Source organism: Lissotriton helveticus, chromosome 9 (genome assembly GCF_964261635.1).
Source record: "Lissotriton helveticus chromosome 9, aLisHel1.1, whole genome shotgun sequence".
In the NCBI taxonomy this organism is placed as follows: Eukaryota; Metazoa; Chordata; class Amphibia; order Caudata; family Salamandridae; genus Lissotriton; species Lissotriton helveticus.
The window spans coordinates 635,177,714-635,202,966 of record NC_136070.1 but is presented as its reverse complement, the minus strand read 5'-3'; the positions used below and the strand labels follow the sequence as shown (position 1 = coordinate 635,202,966).

Sequence of the window (25,253 nt, the reverse complement as noted above, 5' to 3'; positions counted from 1 at the left end):
TCAGCCTCGTCGGCCCGGCTTGCTTGAATCCTGATGGAGCAGTGAGCAAGGGACTCATGTCTGAGTATACCCTGCCACACCTATAGTGGCCAAAAACGATTCAGAAAAGGGGGTGGTGATGAACAGAGTGTCTGAATTAAGCAGACCACTCTTACCCAGTCCAAAGATCAGGGCTAGATCCATCACCGTTATTTAGCTCACTGCCCCATCCCAGCTCAGAACCTGGCTGTATGCAAATTAGTCTGTCCCTGGCCCAGTGCATCATGGGAACAGGGCAGACCAAACTACCAAGCCAATTCTTCACCAGAAAGGAGACAAGCTACCGGGGACCGGTTTCTGGCATTTCAGCCTCGTCGGCCCGGCTTGCTTGAATCCTGATGGAGCAGTAAGCAAGGGACTCATGTCTGAGTATACCCTGCCACACCTATAGTGGCCAAAAGGATTCAGAAAAGGGGGTGGTGATGAACAGAGTGTCTGAATTAAGCAGACCACTCTTACCCAGTCCAAAGATCAGGGCTAGATCCATCACCGTTATTTAGCTCACTGCCCCATCCCAGCTCAGAACCTGGCTATATGCAAATTAGTCTGTCCCTGGCCCAGTGCATCATGGGAACAGGGCAGACCAAACTACCAAGCCAATTCTTCACCAGAAAGGAGACAAGCTACCGGGGACCGGTTTCTGGCATTTCAGCCTCGTCGGCCCGGCTTGCTTGAATCCTGATGGAGCAGTGAGCAAGGGACTCATGTCTGAGTATACCCTGCCACACCTATAGTGGCCAAAAACGATTCAGAAAAGGGGTGGTGATGAACAGAGTGTCTGAATTAAGCAGACCACTCTTACCCAGTCCAAAGATCAGGGCTAGATCCATCACCGTTATTTAGCTCACTGCCCCATCCCAGCTCAGAACCTGGCTATATGCAAATTAGTCTGTCCCTGGCCCAGTGCATCATGGGAACAGGGCAGACCAAACTACCAAGCCAATTCTTCACCAGAAAGGAGACAAGCTACCGGGGACCGGTTTCTGGCATTTCAGCCTCGTCGGCCCGGCTTGCTTGAATCCTGATGGAGCAGTGAGCAAGGGACTCATGTCTGAGTATACCCTGCCACACCTATAGTGGCCAAAAACGATTCAGAAAAGGGGGTGGTGATGAACAGAGTGTCTGAATTAAGCAGACCACTCTTACCCAGTCCAAAGATCAGGGCTAGATCCATCACCGTTATTTAGCTCACTGCCCCATCCCAGCTCAGAACCTGGCTATATGCAAATTAGTCTGTCCCTGGCCCAGTGCATCATGGGAACAGGGCAGACCAAACTACCAAGCCAATTCTTCACCAGAAAGGAGACAAGCTACCGGGGACCGGTTTCTGGCATTTCAGCCTCGTCGGCCCGGCTTGCTTGAATCCTGATGGAGCAGTAAGCAAGGGACTCATGTCTGAGTATACCCTGCCACACCTATAGTGGCCAAAAACGATTCAGAAAAGGGGGTGGTGATGAACAGAGTGTCTGAATTAAGCAGACCACTCTTACCCAGTCCAAAGATCAGGGCTAGATCCATCACCGTTATTTAGCTCACTGCCCCATCCCAGCTCAGAACCTGGCTATATGCAAATTAGTCTGTCCCTGGCCCAGTGCATCATGGGAACAGGGCAGACCAAACTACCAAGCCAATTCTTCACCAGAAAGGAGACAAGCTACCGGGGACCGGTTTCTGGCATTTCAGCCTCGTCGGTCCTGCTTGCTTGAATCCTGATGGAGCAGTGAGCAAGAGACTCATGTCTGAGTATACCCTGCCACACCTATAGTGGCCAAAAACGATTCAGAAAAGGGGGTGGTGATGAACAGAGTGTCTGAATTAAGCAGACCACTCTTACCCAGTCCAAAGATCAGGGCTAGATCCATCACCGTTATTTAGCTCACTGCCCCTGGGATGGTGCAATGAGCTAAAAAACGGTGTTGGATCTAGCCCTGATCTCTTGACTGGGTGAGAGTACTCTGCTTAATTCAGAGACTCTGTCCATCATCACCCCTTGTTGTAAATAATTTTGTCCACCCTAAGCGTGGAAGGGTATACTCAGATGTGAGTCCGTTGCTCATTGCACCATCAGGATTCAAGCAAGCCGGGCCGAAGACGGCTGAAATGCCAGAAACGGTCCCCGGAAGCTTGTTTCCTTCCCAGTGTAAGAATTGGCTTTTGTAGTCTGGTCTGCCCTGTTCCCATGATGCACTGGGCCAGGGACAGACTAATTTGCATACAGCCAGGTTCTGAAACTGGGATGGTGCAATGAGCTAAAAAACGGTGTTGGATCTAGCCCTGATCTCATGACTGGGTGAGAGTACGCTGCTTAATTCAGAGACTCTGTCCATCACCACCCCTTGTTGTAAATAACACGTTTGTTTTAAGTTATCAAATCATGGAAATACAAAATGGACTTCATGCTTCAGTATCCAAGTGTGAGCGCCATCTTTAAAAAGTATCACTAACCCATTACACGGAAAGGAAGCCAATACCTCAAATCTCAAGGTAAGTGATACTTTTCAAAGATGGCGCTTACTCTTTGACGACGATTCTATCTTATTACTGATTGATATACTTTTGCTCGCACAGGTATTTCCCCGTACTTCAGGGACCTGTTCTAAACACACGGGAGCTTAACGGCCTCCCACGGGATTTGAAAACTCACTGACTTATGTTGCGGTGAGCACTTACTTTGGTCTATTCTGGAGACATCCATAAGAACGCACGGGGAACCAGTTAATTTATGATGTTTGACGACTGTATTCTAGATTTTGGCATGTATTGGCAACCCTTTTGGATTGTTTATAACTTTGCTCTTGGATTTCACTGACATATTTTGGACACAAGACCTCTTCGCAGAATTTACGCTTTAAGCGGTTAGCCCAACCTCTGGCATTAATCCTTGAAATATTGCAATCTTTGATTTAAGAGATTGCTCATGATACATTAATGTGCCTTATGTCTTATTATACATTTTTTTCGGCTCTTGTAGGTCGTGATATCTGAACATATTCAATACTCTAAGGTACAGCACGCCTCCTGGGTCTTTTTTGAATACCTTGGGAGGGTGTATTACTCATGTGTGATTAGTAATTTTTAACTATCACAAGCTATGGTAAAAACTTAAATATCACAACACCATAGGGGCGTTGCAACTACTCATTGTGGGATCTGTCTCTTTTCTAAAATTTAAAAGGATATTTCACCATATGTTTTTCAAATCTGGGCATGCTTTCATTGAGCTGTATAGCCGTAAATGCACTGAAGACTTAAATTTGAATTTTGTGAAAATGTTAGTGTTTGCTACCATATAGTGCACATGAGGAGCCGATTATTTTCTAGTTTTCTTGCACAGGGCCAAACAGATGGCATGATTTGTGTTCTTTAAATAAGTAACTTCTGCATGTATTACAAAATTGGCATTTTGATTACTTTTAGCCCTGAGGAAGTCGTAGGGGTGACACCCCTAAGCGACGAAACGCATTGGCTAAAAGGAGTGGGTGGAATAAAAGCACCAAAGAAGGTACTGAGTCTATATCATTGTTTTTGACATTACTCAGGTGTACCATACTATGATCTGACTTGAATTGTGTGCGCTTTCAACAGTGTAAATTGTCATTTTCAATCTCAGATTGATGGTTGGGGAAAGCAGGGTGCATCTCCCCTTTCTCAATGCACCGCTAAGATACTATTTGTTGAGGGCTGATTATTATCTGCTGTTGCAATTTTTATATGAGCGCCTGTAACTCCTTGCGCCCAACTCAGTATTCTACAAGTCGAGCATGATGCACCTCTGCATGATCATCAACTATTCTTCCAACTCCAACCGGAAATGTAATAAAGAATACTTCTACCTTATTTAAATATGATTAACTATGGTTCTTAAGAAGCTGATCACATTTTGGGAAATTCCGTCACTTGAAGGCCAGTGGGGATCTGTATGAAATGGTGATATTATAAAGGGGAGAGTACTTTTATATATTCTGTTTACCTTAAACAATATGCAATAATGGCTGTGTTTTTTTTCTCTTGTTGGTTCCATTTTATTGACACTTGAATGTTTATTAATGATTGATACAAAATCATATGAATTATCCAACTGCGCTTGATTTCATTCTGATTTTAATCTGATGATGTGTATAATAATTCCTGGTGAAGTAGTTTTGTTATATAGGTACTTTTTTGTATTTCTTGAACTGACCTCTGCTCTGCTCAATAAAAAAAAGAAAAAAAAAGTAAAACGTCCAAGAACACAAAAGAACATTCAAGAACAAAAATGCGACAGTGTCTGTAAAACGCAATCTTTTAATTATATTTGTTCATCCCATTCATTTTTAGGCGTGAATTATTTAAAGGATGACAAGATTCCAAACAAATTAATTTATTGAAGCACAAAAACAACGACAACAAATAATATTCATATATGATTTTGAATGTGTTAACAGTCACATTTTCTTTATTAGTAAGAAGTAGTGGGGTACTGGAACAAACTATTCGTTATGCTTTTTTCTACCTCTAAAGTTGTGTCAGTCATTACATTGTTTCAAAGGTGTTAGACACCTGTGATTCCATGACCCTCACATGTTTTTCATTTTGACTCGTCACATTATGATAATATACTGAAAAGGAGAAGACTGAAATATTCACTCATATAAAATGAATAATATTGTTATAGCATTCAGCAATTCGCCTTAAAGGCGCTTCATCACTTTTTTTAATGAGTTTTATATCCTCAAACTTGACCCGAAGGTATTAAGTATCAGAGCTCTTTATATGAGCACCAGTTACATTACACAAGGACACATTCATTTCTAATTAGGTCTATTTTTATACCTTTCCTATTTAAAATACACCTTCAGGCCCAGATGTACAAATTTTTCACCCAGCGCAGCATAGCAGCCACATTATTTTCGAATCGACCAAGCATTGGCCTTAAACTGTTGGTGCTCCATCTCATACATCTCAAAGGGCTGGCTGTCTTGCATGAGTCACAGAGTCACTTCACGGTACATCTGTGAGTGTTCACTGTCTAGCATAGGGTTTATACTGGGGGCATAACATTCCATAACTAATTCCTACATGTAAACAAACTCAAAAGGCTCCAGTGCAAGGAGTATGTGTTGTGCACTGCATCCCATATGGAATGATTTAAAATAAAAGCCACATTTTACCTTGCTTGAGCCTTCTTCTACTAAGCAAAGCCTGGCCTTGCTATGCTTCATAGAGCCAGCTTTGCGTCAGAACCTGTGCATGCTTGCATTGATCCACCCTAGTAATGCCACCTTCAAGCCACAGTTTGTGTGATCTGTAATGTTCACCTACCCATTGGAACATACCTTTTGCTCTGAATAGTAAATAGCATGCGCCACTTTGTGGATGCTTGCACAGGCATAGGCTTAGTAAACCTAGGCCGCCGTGTCTTTCCAACAAACGGTTACATCTTACACTATTTCAACAGTGCGGCTCAATTTTTTCAATTTCCAGAAATGTTGGCTGTCTAGGATCATTATAATGATCTGAAAAAAACCTTTGTTGTGAGCCGTAGGAGGTAATCTTTTAATATTTACCATGGTAGTTCTCTGGTGCTCCAACGTATGCTCATTGTGTGTGCTGTACCGGCCAATTAACACAACTATTGTGGAAAAAATTATTTCCTGTGCAAATCTTGGTTAAGAGTTACTGATTTTGTAGTCAGTAAAATAACTTGAATCGCAACACCTGTTACTTTTTTGTGACAGGGAGCAAACTTATATAAATCAGTATTAATCCTCCTTCAATAGTAAGAGTGCAGTCCGAATTACTGGAATACATACCCTCTAAATGGAACAACAAACCCAGTAAATGTATTAGTTCTGTGTCTCTAGAATGCTCAAAATAAAATTAATTACTTAAGTGGAGAAACATTTCATTCAGTTGCAGCCCGTGCAGGTAAGTATGGTGGGGCCGGGTTGCGGGGGATTCGACAGACGACCACGAGGGAAGATTAAATAAATGATGAATTTTCCCTCGTTTTCATCTGTCAAAATATGCCTCCTCTTCCACCCGGCCCCAACGCCCCACCGCACTTACCTGCACAGGCTGCGGCTGAGTTCATGCCATGTTTTCTGTTGGAGCTATGGACCGCTTGTCAGTGACACTCTCATAGCCACGTTTTATCTTTGACCCCTACAAGTGTCCTGCATTTGTGCAAAATCACAATACACTACACCTTTGGTTATCATGTGGTCCTTATTGTTACAAGAGGTGCCTAATAATAATACGGTTGGGCCATCATCCTGGTGTCTAGATGATGTGTCAGTCAGGAGGAAGGGTGGGCCCTAATTGTCAGTGCAACAAAAACCATCTATTAGCAATTGTGAATAACTAATTTCTTTCTTGAGTCAGCATTGTGCAAATAATCCACAGAACTGCAAGTTTTCTAAAAAAAATGTAAGGATTTTAAGGCCTTAAGTTCATCATTTAGTAACACAGGAAACGCAAGAGGAGCACTGAGAACAAAGACAGCAAGAGGAACAAGAAGAACAAGCGAGGAAAGAGGAGAAAAGTTTGACAATGATCGCGGGGAGAGACAGCGCCAGGATGATCCACTGGATGATTAAGATGGAGAACGTAAATAGGTAGACGGTTCTGTTGCAGTTCGTGAAGTTGGGGTACAGCGGGAAAGTCCAGACGCTCCCTGTTGGGTGAAAAAACGGAGATTCATCATATCCCCAACATTGATCTCAGATCCTTGCCGACCCATCTTTAAAATAATCCTAAATTTTTGACTAACCCACATTTCCACAAAACCCATGAGTGTAACAGCCACGATGTGTCACTTAAAACTCTACTTATGTGTATAACTCTCTTTTCCTGGCATAAAATGTCATCTCCAGAAGGTACATTGATACCTATGATAAAACTATGAATCTTTCAGTTAAACAGTTCTATAATATAATGAATGAATGAAAAGGATCTTATCTTGCGCAGACTTAGCCCCAAGGGCGTCAAGGCGCCTAAGACACTGTATATTCGATTTACATGAAAAAAATTGACCAAAGACCTCTAATGCATGAGGGGGGGATTAGAGGACAATAACATTAAATATCCGAAAATATACGTGTAACATTTCACTTTAAATATTTACCTTGGAAAAAACAGAAAGCATCAGGATGCATTTAGATAGCGTAATCTTTTTGGCGAAGAAATTATTCGCAATCAGGAAGTCCCAGGAAGCAGTCATGGGGTGGCTACAGTAAAACTGGTTGCACCTTAGCAGTACTAAGTGAGATGTGTCACAGATTAAAGAAAATCTCTCCGAAGTCCTTTTTCAGGTGTTTTCACTCACTGGGGGCAATCTCTGACCCCACTGATAAAAGTTCGAAACGTTAAGGTTATTTTTTATGTTAAAATTACTTTTTATCAGTGGTGAGTCAGATAAGGCTCTGTTTGAAATACTTTTGAGTAGGATACATCTTTTTGCCTTTATTGTAGAGCTTGGCCTACAACTGATGGTATACTCCCGTTTAACTCTTAGAATATAATTGTCATCTCCGTGCTGGAAAAGCTGCTTGGAAGCTTCAGTCAGTATGGTAGAGACCTGGTCCAATTGTTTTAAGAAAACAACCCCACTCTAGCCCAGTCGATCATGTTGGCCTCATTGCTTAGCACACCACAATCTGAATCTCATGATAAATAATGTACTTTTCAACTGTTAAATCTGGCTTCCCAAAATTTTATGAACGGTGTGGACTCTATTGCCCCTGGTAATTAGTGAGTGCTGTAAACTCCATACAACTCAGAATTCCGCCCCTTGCGCAAACTCTGACTCGCGAACCGCCAGGGCCTGCGGACAAACTACACGTTTTGTGCTTATGTTTGAGTTGTGATTGATGCTGGGTTCCTCCATTCCAGTCAAGGCCTAAACAAATAGGTACCTGTCTTCCTTTATAGACAGTTGAATAATAACTGAATGAGGGTGTCAAGATTCGAGAAACAGACAGGTGCCAAGCTCCACTGCCCACGAAAGAACTGAAACTCTTCACCTTCTCCATTTACTTCTCTCACTACCCAATGTCCCCTCCTGGCCAATCCACAGGATCTCCTATCTATCAATGCAGATCTCAAAGATTTTTCTTCTTTGGATTTTACCTGCCCACACCCAATTTGTAAGTTAACCAGACCTTTTTTTAAAGCTGCATCTGTCAGTAAAAATATCTGCCCATGTAAAGCACTGCGATAACCTCTGGGACTACATACACCCTATGTAAATATCTAATAGGAGATCTGGAAGCAGGAAAATACAGGTATTTGGAATCAATGTATGGAACAACCTGCCACAGGAGATTTGACTTGGGACACATATGTCATATTTTAAACGATGCTTCAAAAAATTACATCTAGCCCAATTTTAGCAACCCCTGTAAGTGCTCTTAAATACAAAGTACACAATGAATCTCAGTTTTTTTACTCAGATATAGAATGTATCACTTTTCTTACCTTGTTCACAAATTCTAATCCTGGTGGGTATTTTATGTTGTGATGTTAATAAATTGCACAACTAGCCATTCAGAAACAGGAGCCTATCAGGTCACTTTATCCATAAGTATATTGATAATGATAATCAATATACCCACCAATTCATGCTCATTCACTATCTTGTAAATGGCTTGATGTGCTGTGCCCTCTCATTTTAACCCCTCTGCTGCGCTGAACGTTCCGCGCTGGTGCGGAACGTTCTATTGCGCGGGCGGCGCCACGACGTTCAGCGGACGTGCGCAGCACTACCGAGGTAGTGCACACGACGTCCGCTGAACGTGCGCAGGACTTAACGAGTTAAAACCCTTTTCTCATCCACCATCTTATGGATGGCACTTTGTGTTTACAAATGATCTTGCTAATAGACTGCTAATTTCATTAGTTATCTTGTGATTGATAGCTTCCAATTGTTTGTATATAATTTTCCCTAGAACTGTGCGACATAAGTAAAGGTATTACCTGTGATGAGCCAAGCAAACCAAAAGAGGCTCAACAGCGCAAGGATGCCATAGACGAGCTTATTTGGCCTCAGTCCAGCCACAATAGAGAGGAGGGACATGACGATGACAATGACGCCATTGACGATGAGGTAGATAGGGATGAAGCGTTGCGCTGGGCATTGTTGCAGATAAACAGAACCTGTGAGTGTGAAAACAACAGATCAGTGAAATAATTATATTAGGTGTTGCATTACAGAGCAATGCAAAATTGCCAAAGAAATCTTCAGTAGGGGGCTGATATTTAGTTTGATCTTCTACCAGGAAATAACACATTGTCAGAAACGCCAGACTCACCTGATAGGAGGAACTAGTCTTATTAAAATGTTATAGAAAGCACACAGTTTGGCCTCAGATCTCCAGGACACTAAGCAAATTCCTGGACAAAACCATGCTGGGATTTGCAGTTGCGTGGTTTGTTGATGAAAGACTATGGACCTCCTTGCAAGTTAGGTCAGTTAAGGCATTTACCACACTTGGTAATACCCTTATCCAAGGATGAGGTATTTACCACCCCAATTATGGTAAATGCCTCCTCGTCCTAGTTTTCATCTTACAACGGAGACAAAACATGGCAAAATATTATGGTAGCACAACAAATTCTGGTTTGCTCGTGTTTCGGTTCAGGTGTGGTAAATAAATAATTAATTACCGGTACTATTTTTCTATACATTAACTAAAACAGATAGCTCAATAAATAAGAGGCAGGATCCGTGATATCTGAGTCAGAATGGGCTTTAATCGGATGGCTCGAGCCTAAAGACCATTAAGTGGCATGCAATGGAATGGAATGGCAGCTGCCACGTCTCATTAACATCATATAGTATATATAGTAAAACAGTATAATTGCATTGCATACAGTAGGCGTAACAAGTGACAAACGTAAGATAAGAACATATGGGCGTACAAAGAAGGCGTGCACAGGGCGTGCATGTAGACATGTGATGTAAACGTCACAGAAGTGTCATGAATGGGTGGATACATGAAGGGGGCTACCTGGGCGGCTGGGACCTTTAACCTACTGGTGCGCGCAAACGGGCCATAACGTGTAACTGGGGAGAGCTGGGGGCTCTGACTTCTGTACTAGAAGAGGAGACTAAAGTCTGGGATGTCAGGACGACATGTACCTATAGCATATCTGATATCTTGTGTTTGGAGTACATGTTGGTTGAATCCGAAAGTCATCAGGGCAAAGGCTACTTGACACTAAGGCTGGTGCATGCATATATTCTACATGTATTGCGTGTGCTATGAATCTTCTATGAATACTAATTCAGTAATTCTCTTGCATGGAGACAGGAAGACTAGACTATAGCTGAAGATGTTTATGCGGTTCGTTAGCTTAGGAATGTGAAGCCGGGGAGCTGAACTGATAACTAGAGGCATAACATATTCTTGGCAGACAGGCAGGCAGGCCAGGCCGGGCACCGCGCTGCTTGGCAGAGAGTAAGTGAAGGGTCAGGGATGCGGGAGGGGCTGCATCGCTCCTCGGAGTGGTTTCAGGAGACTGGAGCTTGAATCTGGTGTCCGGGCCCTATGAGGCCTAGAAACGGGGACAACTCGATGAATTAACGTGCACAATGTAAAACGTTTGGCAACATAGGCCTAATACTCGTTGCTTTCACGAGGACTGGATAACTGGCATACTAACGTTGGACACAGCTATAATTGCATCTTTATTCAGTCAAGGGGGTAAATATGCATATCGATCATGCACATATAGCATATAATGGGGAACACGTAGGGACACATGACAAGGCAAAATTCAATTTTCCTCACAGGGGGGACCTGGCTTGGCATTTCGGGCTGGACTGTTCCTATTGGAGCAGGGTTGATGTTGATTTGCATATAGCTGGGTCTAAACTGAGTCGGCATTGTGTACAAAATAACGAAGGATTGGGATGCAGCCTGAGTGATTACCAGTGCCTGATAATATTTCAAGCATTCCATGCAGCACTGTTTTGCATGCACACAAACTTCCACATAATTTGGCATTTCTAAAGGCATTTTCCTTAATGTATTCCATTAGGGAAAACTGTGAGGGTATGTTTAAAACACAACTCAAAATCCCCATCCCTTAGTTTACACGGGGATCATAATTTAGCAATGAACTTGAAATGGGGGCATACGCAGTTTACCTAAAAAACATATGATTTAACATACCTTCTGACTTGACTCTGGTTTTCCTTTTAGACCACCTGTGCCTTGTCACCGTCTTTTTCTCATTCTTTTCTCCTCCCTTTCTCCAATCATCATCCCCACCTTTGATTTGTTCTTTTGCTCTCTTTCTAGCCCTCTTCCATTCAATATTTCTATTGGTCCCTCTCTTTCTCTTTCTATCTCTCCCTGTCTCTTACTCTCTCCTCTCACTCACATTCTCACTCTCTCTTCCTACCGCTCAGTTTCATGTTCTAGCTAACTCTTTCAATCTATTATTTTAATTTTTTTCCTAAAGGCTTTTCTTATAACTCATCGGATCATTTTGGGATCACTTGACAATCCATGACTCACACTACTGCCTCAATTATAAGTTGTGAGGCATTATATAACACCTGCAGCCACACCTCAGAGCTCTCACAACAATGTGACACGAACAAGCTCATGCTTCTCGGCAGAATCATAGCAAGAATGTCAATGAAATCCTATCCGATGAAAATTGTGGAGTATATGCTTAGGTTGGTTGAATCTAAACACAGAAACCAACGTGATTCCCTTCTGATGAGTTACCTGCAATAATTTCAAGAGGTGAGGTAAGTCACATCTTGAATATTGGCAGAGGTTCCCTCAACCTCTTGCCTTTGGATTACAGTTGGGAGGTGAGAACTATTTTTAAGAGACACTCAATTATTCACTATGACAGCTCTCTTTAGGCTATGAGGAAACATTTAAGTCCCTCCCGGCTACTCATACATTTGTCTCAGTGCATTTTGGTGCTTGCAGTTCTGTTCTTCCAAAAGAAGAAAAAAAGTGCTGAAGGGCGAGTAGTATTGGGGTTTTGGCCAAAAGAGGTATTTAAAAAAGAACTATCCAGAGATGTTGTTTGGACCTGTTTCCAACAGAGACTACTTTACATGTATTTATTGAGTTTCAAAACATAGCAAATGGCCAACAGTCAAGAGATATCTCCTTTATATGGTGAAATTAGAATGCCTTATTTTGTGGAGAGTTTGGGGTGGGCCAGTCACCGGAGATAACCCCTTGGTGGGGTGTAGTATGGACTTAATGATCTACCACAAACCAAAGTGTCACAACTGTTTGTCTCGAGTTCCAATAAAATCTTTCTTAAAAGAGATGGACAAAGATCGACCATTTCCTAGTTAATGAGGTAAAGCCCAAATCACATGTCGTACACCAAATAAGGCCTTACTAGCCAACAGGTTATAAGTATGTATCCATTCAGCATAAAATAATCTTTAGAGGGGTGGTATATCCTAATCTCATGAGGTGAACTGGAAAGAGGGATGAAAAGAGGATAGAACAGGGTATGCATATGTCAGGGTGGAGGGGAGACAAAAGAGTACAAGGAGGCAATGAGATCCTTTGATCTTACCAATGACAATCTCAGCGATGCTCAGTGCTATCCAAACAAGTGACATTAGACCAAGAAGCCATTCTGAAAAAGAAGAAAACATATCAATCTCTGAAATGCCTACTTCTACTCATCTGTGATACTAAAAGTAGAAGCTATTTAGAAAAGGTAAATAAAGAAAAAAAAAACTTTCAAATTAAACTTTCAGTCCCTAAGCACCTCACCTTCTCGCCAACAGGTTAGCATCAAAAACAGAGCTGATTAAAGGCCATCCGGGCCCCACTTATTTCTATAATTCTCATCTCTTCCTGTCTTATAATTATCAGCCCTTTACTTCTTGTAATTCTCAGCGAAACATGCTTCAAGTCACACAGCAATTGATTTTTCTTTTTATTTCATTTCAAAAGCATTTTTCTCCTTATATTTGTTGCTCTTTCCTATTTTCAGCAGTGAATTATAATTTACAATTGCAAAATAAGTTCATACCATACTGTTACTCTACTTCTTAAGTTAAGAACTCATGTAAAATCTTTTTTTCCAGCACGTGTTTCACTCTAGGTTCCATTACCCTTTTGCCCTCTGAAGGGAAGTCTAGGCATCAACTCAATATGTGACTTTTGTTTTTAGATTATATATATGGAAACCCCAGATCTCTCTTCTAAGTTGTTACTGAATCGCAAGATTGGTTTGCGAATCGGTGTTTGGAAGGGAGGTGTATAGGGCTTCCCTTCCAAACAGCGATTTGCAGTGATATGTAATAATGTTTTGGGACCAAATTTTGTTTACAAAACAAAAATATTGTACCACCAATTCAAAGTTGGTAGTAACCCATTCTAAATGGGAATGGCTACTATGGGACCACTTTCCTTTTGAGAACGTAACACAAATATTTTTTTAAGAGCAGGCAGTGGTCCCAGACTTCCTACTCTTAATGAATTTTAAGAGTTTCATTTTTTTCTTTTGAAACATCACGTTTTTCATGAAGTTAAACGGTTGCATATCAAAGTAAAAAGTGTTGCTTTAATCAAAAGCAATCACAGACAAGGTGGTCTGCGGACCCTGGCAGGAAACCATCCCTGTGATGGCTTTCATTCCTAATGGGTCGCAAACTGCAACTTATCTCATTAATATTTATTAGGTAGGTCAATTTACGGCCCATTAGGGGTCGCTAATTGAAACTCAACAAGCTTCATACCCTAGGAATAGTAATTTCATATTTGCAATTTGAAAGATATCGCAATTAGGAAATCACTATTCCTAATATTTGCACATCTGGCCCATAATGGACTCCACCATCACCCCAAGAAGCCAATGTTACATACAACCACCTACCTCAGTGTGACCACATCATCCCTATCTTCAGGGCTCTTCTGTGGCTCCCAACCCCATTATGCATTAAGTTCAAAACGTTTTGTATCATAAAATCTAGCTAACCAGCTGAAAACACTCTTTTTTCCAGGCCCTAGCCTCAACAAATAACTGTTGTAAATCATTGATTGAATACTAACACCCAAAGCTGTGGTATCCATTCTCATTGAAGAAGTAGTGTCTGAGGGACATATTTCACTTTGCAAATGTGGGATATTCAGAATGGGGAGCCAACAGAGTTCCAAGGTACTGCTGCCGGCACCCAGCAAGGCATTTGCCAAATGCGTATTCTATTTTTTGATTGCAGCTCCTATTTTTTTAAAGCGCAGGAAGTAGAATGATAAAATAAAATGTTGTTTAAGAATGCAAAGGCCGGGACAAGATGAGGTCCGCTGTCTCTTGCAGTCCCCCTTCCCTACCATTCTGCACCATTCGCAGACAGAAACTGCCCCATTGATGTTAATAGGACAGGATTCTGCAAATCCTACCTAATGTTGATTTTGTGCTCAAGAGTAATATATCTATTACAGTGGAAAAGGAAGGTATGGTAACAAGGCGTTCGGTGTGTACAAACACCAACTGCCTTGCAATTCAGCCCATAGTACATCTGGGGCTGTATAACAAATATGGTGGCTTTCTCTCTTTGTGCAATGGTGCACCTTTAAGTACATGCGCCATGCGCAAACAGGGATATAGCACAATATTTCCATGAATGCTCTGTCCCCAGGGCAGCCGCAAACTAGTGTTGCCCTGGGTGCAGCACATTCAAGAGAAATAAAGCACAGCTGCTTCAAAGCCGATCCGTGTTTCACTGTGCAGGTGGCACCCGCTTGCCCTGTCAAGAGGGATGAGAGATCCCCTTGCAGGTGGGTGCAGTGAAAGACTAGAAGGGGATGCCTGTGAGGTCCATGGGACCCCCTTTCTCCCCTCTAGAAGGCTGCCTTGAGCAGGCGCCTCCTATAGTCATGTTTGCCTCTTGTCTACGTCCAAAATAGGGCGCAGGGGCAGAGGCAAAGTGATTCCCTCATTTGCATGGATTCACGCCTCCGTGCACATGAGGAAACACCCTCTAATGATAGTGTTGGTGTTCAATGTGTGCCAGAGCTCTCTGTAATACAGAATGGGCAGCAGAAGCGTCTGATGCCCCTTCTGTAATACCACAGTATCCCGGGGTGCACCAAGCTGGCACACATGCCCTTTGCATCCCTGAGGCACTCAGGGTAATACGGCTCCAGGTCCCCAAAACCACAAGGACCTGGAGACTACAATGGCCGGTCATCTGTGAAGATGTTTGTGCCGCATGGTATGTCAAGGCATGAATGGAGATGAGAGTGGAGATTCCATCAGTGATCCATTCATGGAGAAGCTCAGCACTGCCTAGGCATAAAGGTGGACTTAATTAATGTACATTTGTGAGAAACTTAATTTTCCGAATGGAAGGATTTCCATTTCCAGAGGAACTCAACCATCAAACACCAAGAAATGTCCAACACCAAGAAAGTCCCAAAATGAAATGATAACCTTACTTAATTGAAATGCAGTGAATTAACCAAATACTCACTGAAACACTGAGTGGCACAGCAACAGCAACTCTTGACTGATGTATCCTGTGCAAACATAAGACAGTGACTGCATTAGAACTGGGATCAAGCTTGGCATTTAGCAGCTTTGAGTCTGCTTTGTGCTAGCAGGGAGCTGTGATCGGCGTGCATTGATGCTGCCTTTAACCATGAAGAGGCACTACTGAAATGCGCTACGAAGCCTCAATAAGGGTGTGCTATACAAACGCTAATTAAGAAAGAACAGTAAAGAACGAGATGAAATTGCCATTGAGATATGTGTGTGTGCTCATGCTGTACCACACATCCTCTTTGGGGTTAATATTGGCATTTGTGAGCATCACATCTGCCCTTGCTCAGCTAAGAAAGAATGTTGTGGATGTGAAAGAGAACCACACTTCCAATCTTTACTTTCAAGTATACTAGAAGCCCTTATTGATTCCATATTGATACTTTTTGATGTTTCCACGTTTTTTACACCTGTCTATTTACCTGGCAGTCCTGATGCACTCTGCCTTGGGCCATGACTCTGTTGTTTGTTGGCTTTCTTCGGATTCAGTTCCACGGCACACCAAGGATGTCCTTATGAGCGAATGATTGACGGTTTATCTTGTTGGCCGACCTGCAGAAAAGTTAGGACTAATTAGTTTGATAATGCTAAATGCACAGCTTTGTTTGACATATTTTGTTTAGCTCAACTCCACTCTTTCTTTCTATTGGTCTCCCTTGCCATCTCGCTCCTGGCTCCCTTGAACTCTCTTTCTTTGTTGTCAGTGCTTCTTTCCCTGTTTTATGCGGCATTCTGCCTCTTTCTTTCACTCATTAGCTTGCTTTACCTTTCTTGCTCACTTTTCCTTTCACTTGTATGTCAGAATATCGACCAAAGAAATATCAGGCTGCAAGAATGTAGTAGCAAAAAATATCAACTACCAAAATATGTGGAGGTAGGTTCCAGCGAGGAACTAGAAAATGAAACTACCTCCACTCTAACCTGAACTCTGATCACACCCAGCATGCCAAGTGAGCAATCCTGCCCTGAGGAGAATTTTGTTTACCTTCGCATCCTCTTACCATCAATTCATAAATTCATGCTTTCCCCATGTATATATTAATCCAATCACCCATCCATTCATCCTTCCATCCATCCTTCCTTCCTTTCCTATCGATCCTTATAATCTCCCCCATCTGCCCAGTCTTCATCCTTCCCGCCATTCATCCTTTTATCTGTTGATCGTTTCATTCTTCCATCTATCCTTGTGCCCTTCCATCTACCCAATCTTTCATGCTTTCATCCATCCAGTCGTTCACCCTTCCATCCTACTTTTTACATTTTCTTCATTATATCTTTCAACATTTACTTTCATTCTTGCAACCTTCCCCTGACCACCAGCTCTTTCCTCTTTCTTTCCTTCTACCAATGCTTATGTCTCTCATCCTTATTTTGTTCTGTCTTACTGCAAACAGTGGAAAAGCTGAGAGCTCCCCTACGTCGCTATCTAGGAGCCCTCCAGTATAAGATAGCCTGGAGGATCTGTAGAGTAGGTATGTCCTCTGTTAAAGTTTCTCTGTAGTATCTCGAGAGAATTTGGCCCAACCAGAGCAGAATCCTCTCTGTCCCTACTTCAACCAACCTGGTGGACCCTTGGTAGGCAGTACCTAGGCCTCTGACTGGTCAGACACAAATGTGCTTTAATGTATGGTACGGTTTACTTAACTAGTGCTATTTTTGAGTATGTATTTCATCAACCTTAAATGCATTGTTTTTACTCTGTAGATATCAAAGTATAACATAGTACTGTTTGGTTTTTATTGTTTTTATCAATCTAGTGCTATTATTGAGTACGTAACACATCCTGAACTGTTTTCATCCTTTTATGGTATGATGTATTTGCACTTGCACGAATGAATTGTTACTTTTATGGTCTATGACCGAAATAAAGTACCAAAATGAAATGAAATGACTGACTCAGTTAGAATACAAACCACCCTAAACCGTGGGAAAGAATTGTCTATATACTTCTGCTGTAGGGTTGAGACACTAGGGTACACTGAGAACAGGTCGATTTTCTTAGATTCCTCTGCATGTCTTTACGGACACTGAGTATATAGTTCATGGTCACTTTTCTAGACACACTACTTCTAACTCTGAACTAATCCTACCCGAGAGATTGATATGAACTGCCTTCACCGGGTTTAAAAAATCTTGGAATAAAAATTCACATGAATATCCTCAAAACACATTTAAATAGCACTTGCTACCATCTATATTACAGGTCAATAAGAAAAAAGGGCGTTTTACTCACACTCTCAGGAAAATTGTACTCTTTGGAAATAGAAATTAAGCACGCAATTATCGTCTCATCAGGTTTTCTACACAACAATAGTACACATTCCAAATGTACTTTGTTGAAAACAAAAAACAGTCACTATCTTACATCAGCTTCAAATCCCAACATGGCAGCAACCCTATCCTCCGCAGACAAAGAGGGTACATTCAAGCACTTACCTTCCTGTGAGTTTGAGGATTGTTGGCAGAGAAGGTGCCGGGCTCTTTCAGTGCTGGTAAATGTGTGTGCCTCGAAAGAGGTTTTATAGCACCGCTGCCACGTAGCCCAATATGTAATTAACAGCACACACCCCACACGAAACCTCATGAATATTCATCACCTGCAAGGAAACAATGATACATGTGGGCTACTGAAGTAGGAATGTTAAAGAAGAAAGTCACGTTTATACTATCAGCCCGACCAGGACGAATTCCGCAAATTGATTAAGTACAAAAAAATCCTGGAAACAATGGATTGTTAAATACATCACTCACCGACACGTGAAACACGAGCCGCACATTATTACCTTTCAAGCAAGGGCTAAATTCGAAATCTGTTCTTTCTGTTATACACTTTGAGAGTGACAGGGGGCCATATTATCAAGAAAGGGCGATACATTATCGCCACTTTTATCGGCAGGAAACTGCCGCTAAAGCTGCGATAATGGGCTTGATAATATGCCCTTGTGAATTCCTATAGAAGCCCAGGTTAACACCAGAACCTGGGCTTCTATGGGAATTCACAAGGGCATATTATCAAGCCCATTATCGCCGCTTTAGCGGCAGTTTCCTGCCGATAAAAGCGGCGATAATGTATCGCGCTTTCTTGATAATATGGCCCTGCGTACCAGCTGTGAAATGAAGGCTTTTAGCAAGGAAGCAGGGTATTCAGGGGTTCTGTATACTTGTCGATCTTGGGGGTATGTTTTCTTCCTTCTGAGTTGCCCAAGTAATGGCATTTATTACACCACAGCGCACTGGAGATTGTAATTCCCATTTTAAACCTGCAAACAATGTGCTTGGTTCAGACAAGAGGTGGTATCGCCTCTAACTCTGATACTGCAATGGAGATCCTACTCGGTTATGGTGGTCGTCAATAACACCATAGAGAGAAGGGTAAACAGTCAGAATATTATTGTCGACTTGTACTAATATTGAGTGCAAAATATCGTGATACAAAAATATCGACTGTCAGAATATCATGGACAAGAATATTAAGTCTAAGATAAGTAATATCATTTTTAACAATATCGAAGTCATTAATATCGTTTGCAAAAATATAGTTGTTAAAAATATAGTTTTTTTAGTTAGTGTTATGTATTTAAGTATGTATTTTAAATGTATATGTTCTATTTTTTTGTCTAAGTATTGCATTTGTTTTTTAATATATATGTGACATTTTTAGAAGTTATTACTTTTATTTTAAGTACATTTTGCGGTTTTGTTCCGTAGCGGTTTGTGGGTTTATAGGGGAATAGGGTGGGAAGTAATTTAATGATAATAAATGTATTAATCATTTTTAGAAATTATTAATTTTATTTTGTTTAAATTTTGTGTTTTAGTTCCGTAGCAGGTTGTGGCTTTATAGGGGAGTACGGTGGGAAGTAATTTAATTATAACAAATTAATTAATATTTTTTATTAGTTAATATTTTATTATGTTATATTTTATATTGTTAAGTGTGGCAATTGATTTCTTATTCATTATTTTTTATGTAGTTGTTAATTATTATTACTTAATTGGTAATTATGTTAATTGCTGTTTTTTTAGGAGCAGGTTGGGGGTTGATAGGGGAGTAGGGTGGGAAGTAATTTAATCTGAATACAATTTTTTATATTTTTTATATAATATTTATTTAATGTATTTTATAGTTTTAATTGTGTGAACTAATTTATTATTAATTGCTTTGAATTTGTTTAATTGTTATTAATTAATTAAATAATTGTCAATTGATTATGTTAATTGTGTTATGTTTTACAAAATTAGTGGTGTCATTTATAGGGGAATATGGTGGAGGTAAATTATGTATAGTTAAGTAATTGTTTGTTAAATAATGCTAATTAATTAATTAAATATTAAATATGCTAATTGTGGAATAATTTTGATGTGCGAGTGGCGGGGTTTAGAGCTGTAAATGTTGGATGAAAATTAAAAATGATTTGTTGTTAATTGTTATTAATTTATTAATGTAAAATTAGGTATGGAAATTGTGTAAATGTTTTTAGGTGGATGTTTTGGTGTTTATTGGGGTAGAGGGTGAAAAGTAATTTAGTTTAAATAAATTAATCATTAGTTGATCATTAATAATAATTTATTAATAGATAAATATTTTTGGTACTTGTTTTGTTTGGAAATTTAGGTTTAATAGCTGTAATCTTTGGTTTTCTCCCCTCCGCTATCCATTACTTTCCCTACTGTTGCACTCATTGGAGTGGCAATAGTAATTTATTCCCCTCCGCTATCCAACACTTTCCCTTCTGTTGCACTTGCAGGAGTGGACATAGTCATTTTTACTTCTCCGCTATCCAACATTTTCCCTACTGTTGCACTCCCTGGAGTGGGAATAGTAATTTTATCCCCTCCACTATACAACAATTTCTCTACTGTTGCACTTGCTGGAGTAGGAATAGTAAATTATTTCTCTTCGCTATCCTACACTTTTCCTACTGTTGCACTCGCTGGAGTGGGAATAATAATTTTTACCCAACGCTCTCCAACACTTTCTCTAACGTTGCATTAGTTGGAGTCGGAATAGTAATTTTTACCTCTCCACTATCCAACACTTTCCCTACTGTTGCACTCCCTGGAGTGGGATTAGTAATTTGTATGCCTCCGCTATCCAACACTTTCCCTACTGTTGCACTTATTGGAGTGTGAGTACTAAATTAGTACCCTTTGCTATCCAAAACTTTCCCTAGTGTTGTATTCATCGGAGTGGGAATAGTAAATTAATCCCCTCCGCAAGTCAACACTTTCCCTACTGTTGCACTCGCTAGAGTGGGAATATTAAATGATTCCCCTCCTCTAACCAGCACTTTCCCTACCGTTGCACTCACTGGAGTGGGAATAGTAATTTATTCACCTCAGCTATCCAACACTTTCCCTACTGTTGCACTTAATGTAGTGTAAAATGTTGTTTTAAAAATTAATAAATATTTTAATATTTTAATTTATAATATACATATATATTTTTTATGTTACAGGTGTATGTATATATATATATATATATATTCTCACACTCCTGGTACAGGTAGTACGTGTTACACTGGAAAAGACCAGAACCGGAGCCCAAATATCGTTTAGTGCTATATTTATTGGCACACGTATAAACAAACCCTACGCGTTTCGAAGCGTTAAGCTTCTTGCTCACGGGTACAGTTGTTAAAGCGGCCATTCTATTTAAAGTGACAGATTTCTAAACATTTGGTGCACGTGATTACACTGACATAGAAGAGTTACTATGTAGCGACTGCAATTCAAGTTTTCTTAGCAATGTTGCTTTTCGGAGAATTAAACAAATTTGTATCTTCTCAGTTGCCACTCTAAAAAAGTAAATAAGGCTGACAGCATTCATTTTACACGACTAGTGTAACATTTTGTGGTATTACGCCCAAGTGGGCAAATAAATAAATCACTTATCAAAAGCATAATTTAACAGTTTGCATATCCTGTAATTTTTTAACCAATGTTAGTGGTTACATATTCAAATAAATCAGCTGTTTCAGCAAAAATTCGTATTTTTGTGTTGTTGAACCCAAGTGGGTTATTTCAGTTCAACTGTAGATTTTATCTCCATCTGAAAATGAAAAACAAAGTACACTATATTTTACTATGTCAGTGAGGTTGCTGTGAATATAAAAACATTAAAATACATACAGAATGGATATGTTTTAGAAAATTAGGCAGTTAATTAACCATTACATTATATTTATAAATGAACTGAAAGTTCTTCTCCCATATTGTGCCCTTCGGGCTGTATTGTGTTGTATCTGATGATGTAACGTGATTCCAGTTTGCGAAGTTCCAATAGCCTGTTACCACCCCGTTCTTTCTGTTCCACACAGTCAATCACAAAAAATTTCAAGAGATTGGGGTTCTGTTGGTGCTCAGCTAAAAAATGCCTGGCTACAGGATATTGCGGATTTGCATTTCTAATGGCCCTCAAATGTTCCAATGCCCTTAATCTGGCTTTTTTGGTGGTCATGCCAATATAAAATTTGTCACAAGGACATTGTAATGCATACACTGCAAATTCAGTGTTACAACCTACCCTTTTACTGATTTTGTGGTCTGCTTGGTCTTTACATAGTTTCACGGTTTTACACTTGTGACTGTTTTTGCAGGCCTTGCATTTGGTACAAGGAAAAAATCCCGTGATGCTACCAGATTTACAAGGTTCCTTTACTAAGGCATTACTCAGTGTGTCTTTAAGCGATTTTGCTTTTCTGAAGGTGATGGATGGATTTTCATTAAGTGCCTCTTTGAGGTCATCATCCAAACGGAGAATACTCCAATGTTTGTTCAGACTCCTCCTTAATTGCCATGATTGGTTGTCAAAGCCTGTAATGAATCTGATTTGTTCAGAATTCTCACGAGTTTTTGGCACTAAAAGATCTTTTCTTTGCATTTGATCAACTTTAGCCTTGGCTTGATCAATTACAGATTTGCTATAACCTCTTTCCTCAAATCTATGGCACATAATGCTTTTCTCCTGGTCATAACCTACTTTTGTACTGCAGTTCCGCTTGGCTCGAATCAGCTCCCCCAGCGGTATACTTCGTATTAAATTCTGGGGATGGCAGCTCCCTGCGTGTAATAAACTATTTCCTGCAGTGGGCTTGCGGAACAAAGAGATGATAAGCTTTCCATCCTTCACCTCAAGACTTACATCTAGAAACTCCAGTTTTTTAGTACTCATTTGACTGGTGAATTGTAAATTCAACGAGTTATCGTTGAGTAACAATTCAAATTCCTTTGCCTGGTGAACTGTTCCGTTCCACACACAAAAAAATGTGTCAATATATCGGACCCAGAGCACAACATGGTCAGCAAAGTGGGAGATGTTATTCACCACTTGCTCCTCCCACCAGCCCAGATAAATACCTGCGAAGCTGGGGGCGAAGCAACTTCCCATCGATGTGCCCTGGGTCTGTTGATACATTTGTTTGTTGAAAATAAAAAAAATGTTTTTCAAACAAATCTCGATCATGTCTAATAGCATGTGAGTGTGGAGCAGATAAGACAATGATCTATCTCTCAAAAAGTACTTACATGCATCAATGCCCAAGTTGTGTGGTATGCATGTGTACAAACTCATAACATCAAAGCTGATCATCCAATAATCCTCATTCCATGTCAATTCATTAATTACCCTAAAAAAATCAGATGTATCCCTGATGAAAGAAGGAAGGGCTTGAACCAGTGGCTGGAGAAAATGATCTATATAACGGGAGGTATTTTCCAATAGGCTGCCATTTGATGATACAATGGGCCTTCCCGGAGGCTCCTTAATATTTTTATGCAGCTTAGGGAGTAAGTAAAGTGCCGGAATTCTTGGGTATTTGCACAATAAATACTTGTATTCATCATCCTCGATTATCCCACTGTCTTTCCAATCTGACAATTTAGAAAAATACATTTGTTTGGATACATTAAATTCCTGAATATTCGAAATTTTGTAATTATCACAATTATTTAGTTGCATGAGGCCTTCTTTAAGATACATGTCCAAAGGCCAAATAACGACGTGGCCTCCTTTATCGGAGTTTTTTATTACAACGTCTGTCCAATCTTTCATGTCTTGCAACGCCATATACTGTTTTTTGTTCAAATTGAAATTCAGATGTGGGACACGCTTTTCAATCTTTCTCATTTCCCCAATCATCCCTTTTTCAAAACATTCAATGCTATTGTTGTGAATTTGGGGAACAAACAAAGACTTAGGCTTAAAATTGCTTGCACTACTAGCTCCAATGTCTATATTAACATTCAGAAGGTTTAGAACCGGATCCTCTAAAATCTCTTCACAATCAGCTAGTTCATGCACTATCTGTAATGTCTCTGCATCATTGATAGATAAAGTACTGTTCTTTTGCGCAATTAAGTCTCGTTTTAAACGTGGCTTACTGGCGAACCATTTTCTGAGCTTAAGCTTCCTAGTGAAGCGAAATAAATCTATGCGAGCATCAGTGAACTTAAACTTGGCAGTAGGACAAAAAGAAAGGCCTCGTGATAAAACATATAACTGTTCAGGTGATAAAGTGTGATTAGAAAGATTTACCACAGTTTTGTCTTCCTTTCCATTCATTTTCTCGCCTGTTTGCCCCTTGTTATCATTCCCACAGGGCTTGCTGTTCCACTTGTTTTTGCCAATCCTCCTCTTGCTCCTTTGCCTCCTCTGCCGCCTCTTCCACGCCCTCTTGGTGGGGTTTGGCGTCCACGAGCCAAGAGGGCTACCTCGTTTAAAATGCGATCTTTAGCATTTTGTGGTTCCATTATGTCAGAAGTGTCGCTTTCACTCTCTCCATCCGATTGTGCTAGAGGAGTGATACCTTCAACTTCTGTATCTTCTTGAGCTTTTGTTTTGCTTACATCAATTTTAGATTTCTTTGGTGTTTTCATTGAACCCCGCAAAGCCTCAAACTTTTTTGCAAAAGTCAGAATTTGTCCTTTTTTGTAATCCACTTCGTCTCTATGGAATTTTCTTTGCTTTGTTGTTTTTATTTCCTCCTCAATTTTTTCAAGCTTCTTTTCCATTTTGTTCATTTCCACCAAGAATTCACTTTCATTGTATTTTTCTTTTAATTTCGTTATCAAAGTTTCACTTTCAGCATTGAGTTTTACACATTCCTTTTCTGCATCTTCAATGAGCATATGCAACATGTTCATCGAGCAGGAATGGTTATTCATCATCCACTTGTCAATTAAATCAGGGTCAGGTTTTTGAAAAGTAGGGATTATAAAAATGCGAAGGCCACGCGGAATTCTGTTGCATTCCACGTATTTGGTGAGGGCAGCCGCCTCCCACCACTTTGATTGCTCTCGTTTTAACACCTTCCACAAAGTATCCCATATTTTTTTAACATCATCCACCCTTGGTTCGGAAGGTAGCGCATCCACGCTGTTTTCAGTTCCATTATTTCCAAACAATTTCAATGCTGCCTCTTTTCTTTTACTATTCCGTGTTTCCACCATCAAAATACTATTCAGCGTGCAACCTGTGCTTCGCCGATCGCACTGAACTTAAAGCTGTATTGCCCAGGAAATACACTGTTATTAACGCTGTTTGGTTATTCCGTATGGAAGGCGCGTCCTGTTTCAACCTAACTCACGTTTTTGGAGCCTCGTAGTCAGCCGACTCGATCGGCTCCAAGCGCGGTGTCTGGAGAATACAGGAAATCCCTCTCGTTCTTCGGAAGCCGTTTAGATGATTTTCCTGG

General features: G+C 40.5%; 1 protein-coding gene across 1 annotated transcript; it reads right to left on the bottom strand.

The window, feature by feature from the left end:
* Positions 1-6,438: 6,438 nt before the first annotated feature.
* On the bottom strand, positions 6,439-24,702 carry LOC144783232 (uncharacterized). Its single transcript, XM_078662316.1, has 5 exons — positions 24,271-24,702; positions 15,491-15,536; positions 12,583-12,645; positions 8,995-9,174; positions 6,439-6,694 (listed from the first exon to the last, which is right to left on the bottom strand). The coding sequence occupies exons 1-5, from the start codon at positions 24,700-24,702 to the stop codon at positions 6,474-6,476; spliced, it is 942 nt and encodes a 313-aa protein (XP_078518442.1). The 3' UTR covers positions 6,439-6,473.
* Between the last annotated feature and the right edge of the window lie 551 nt (positions 24,703-25,253).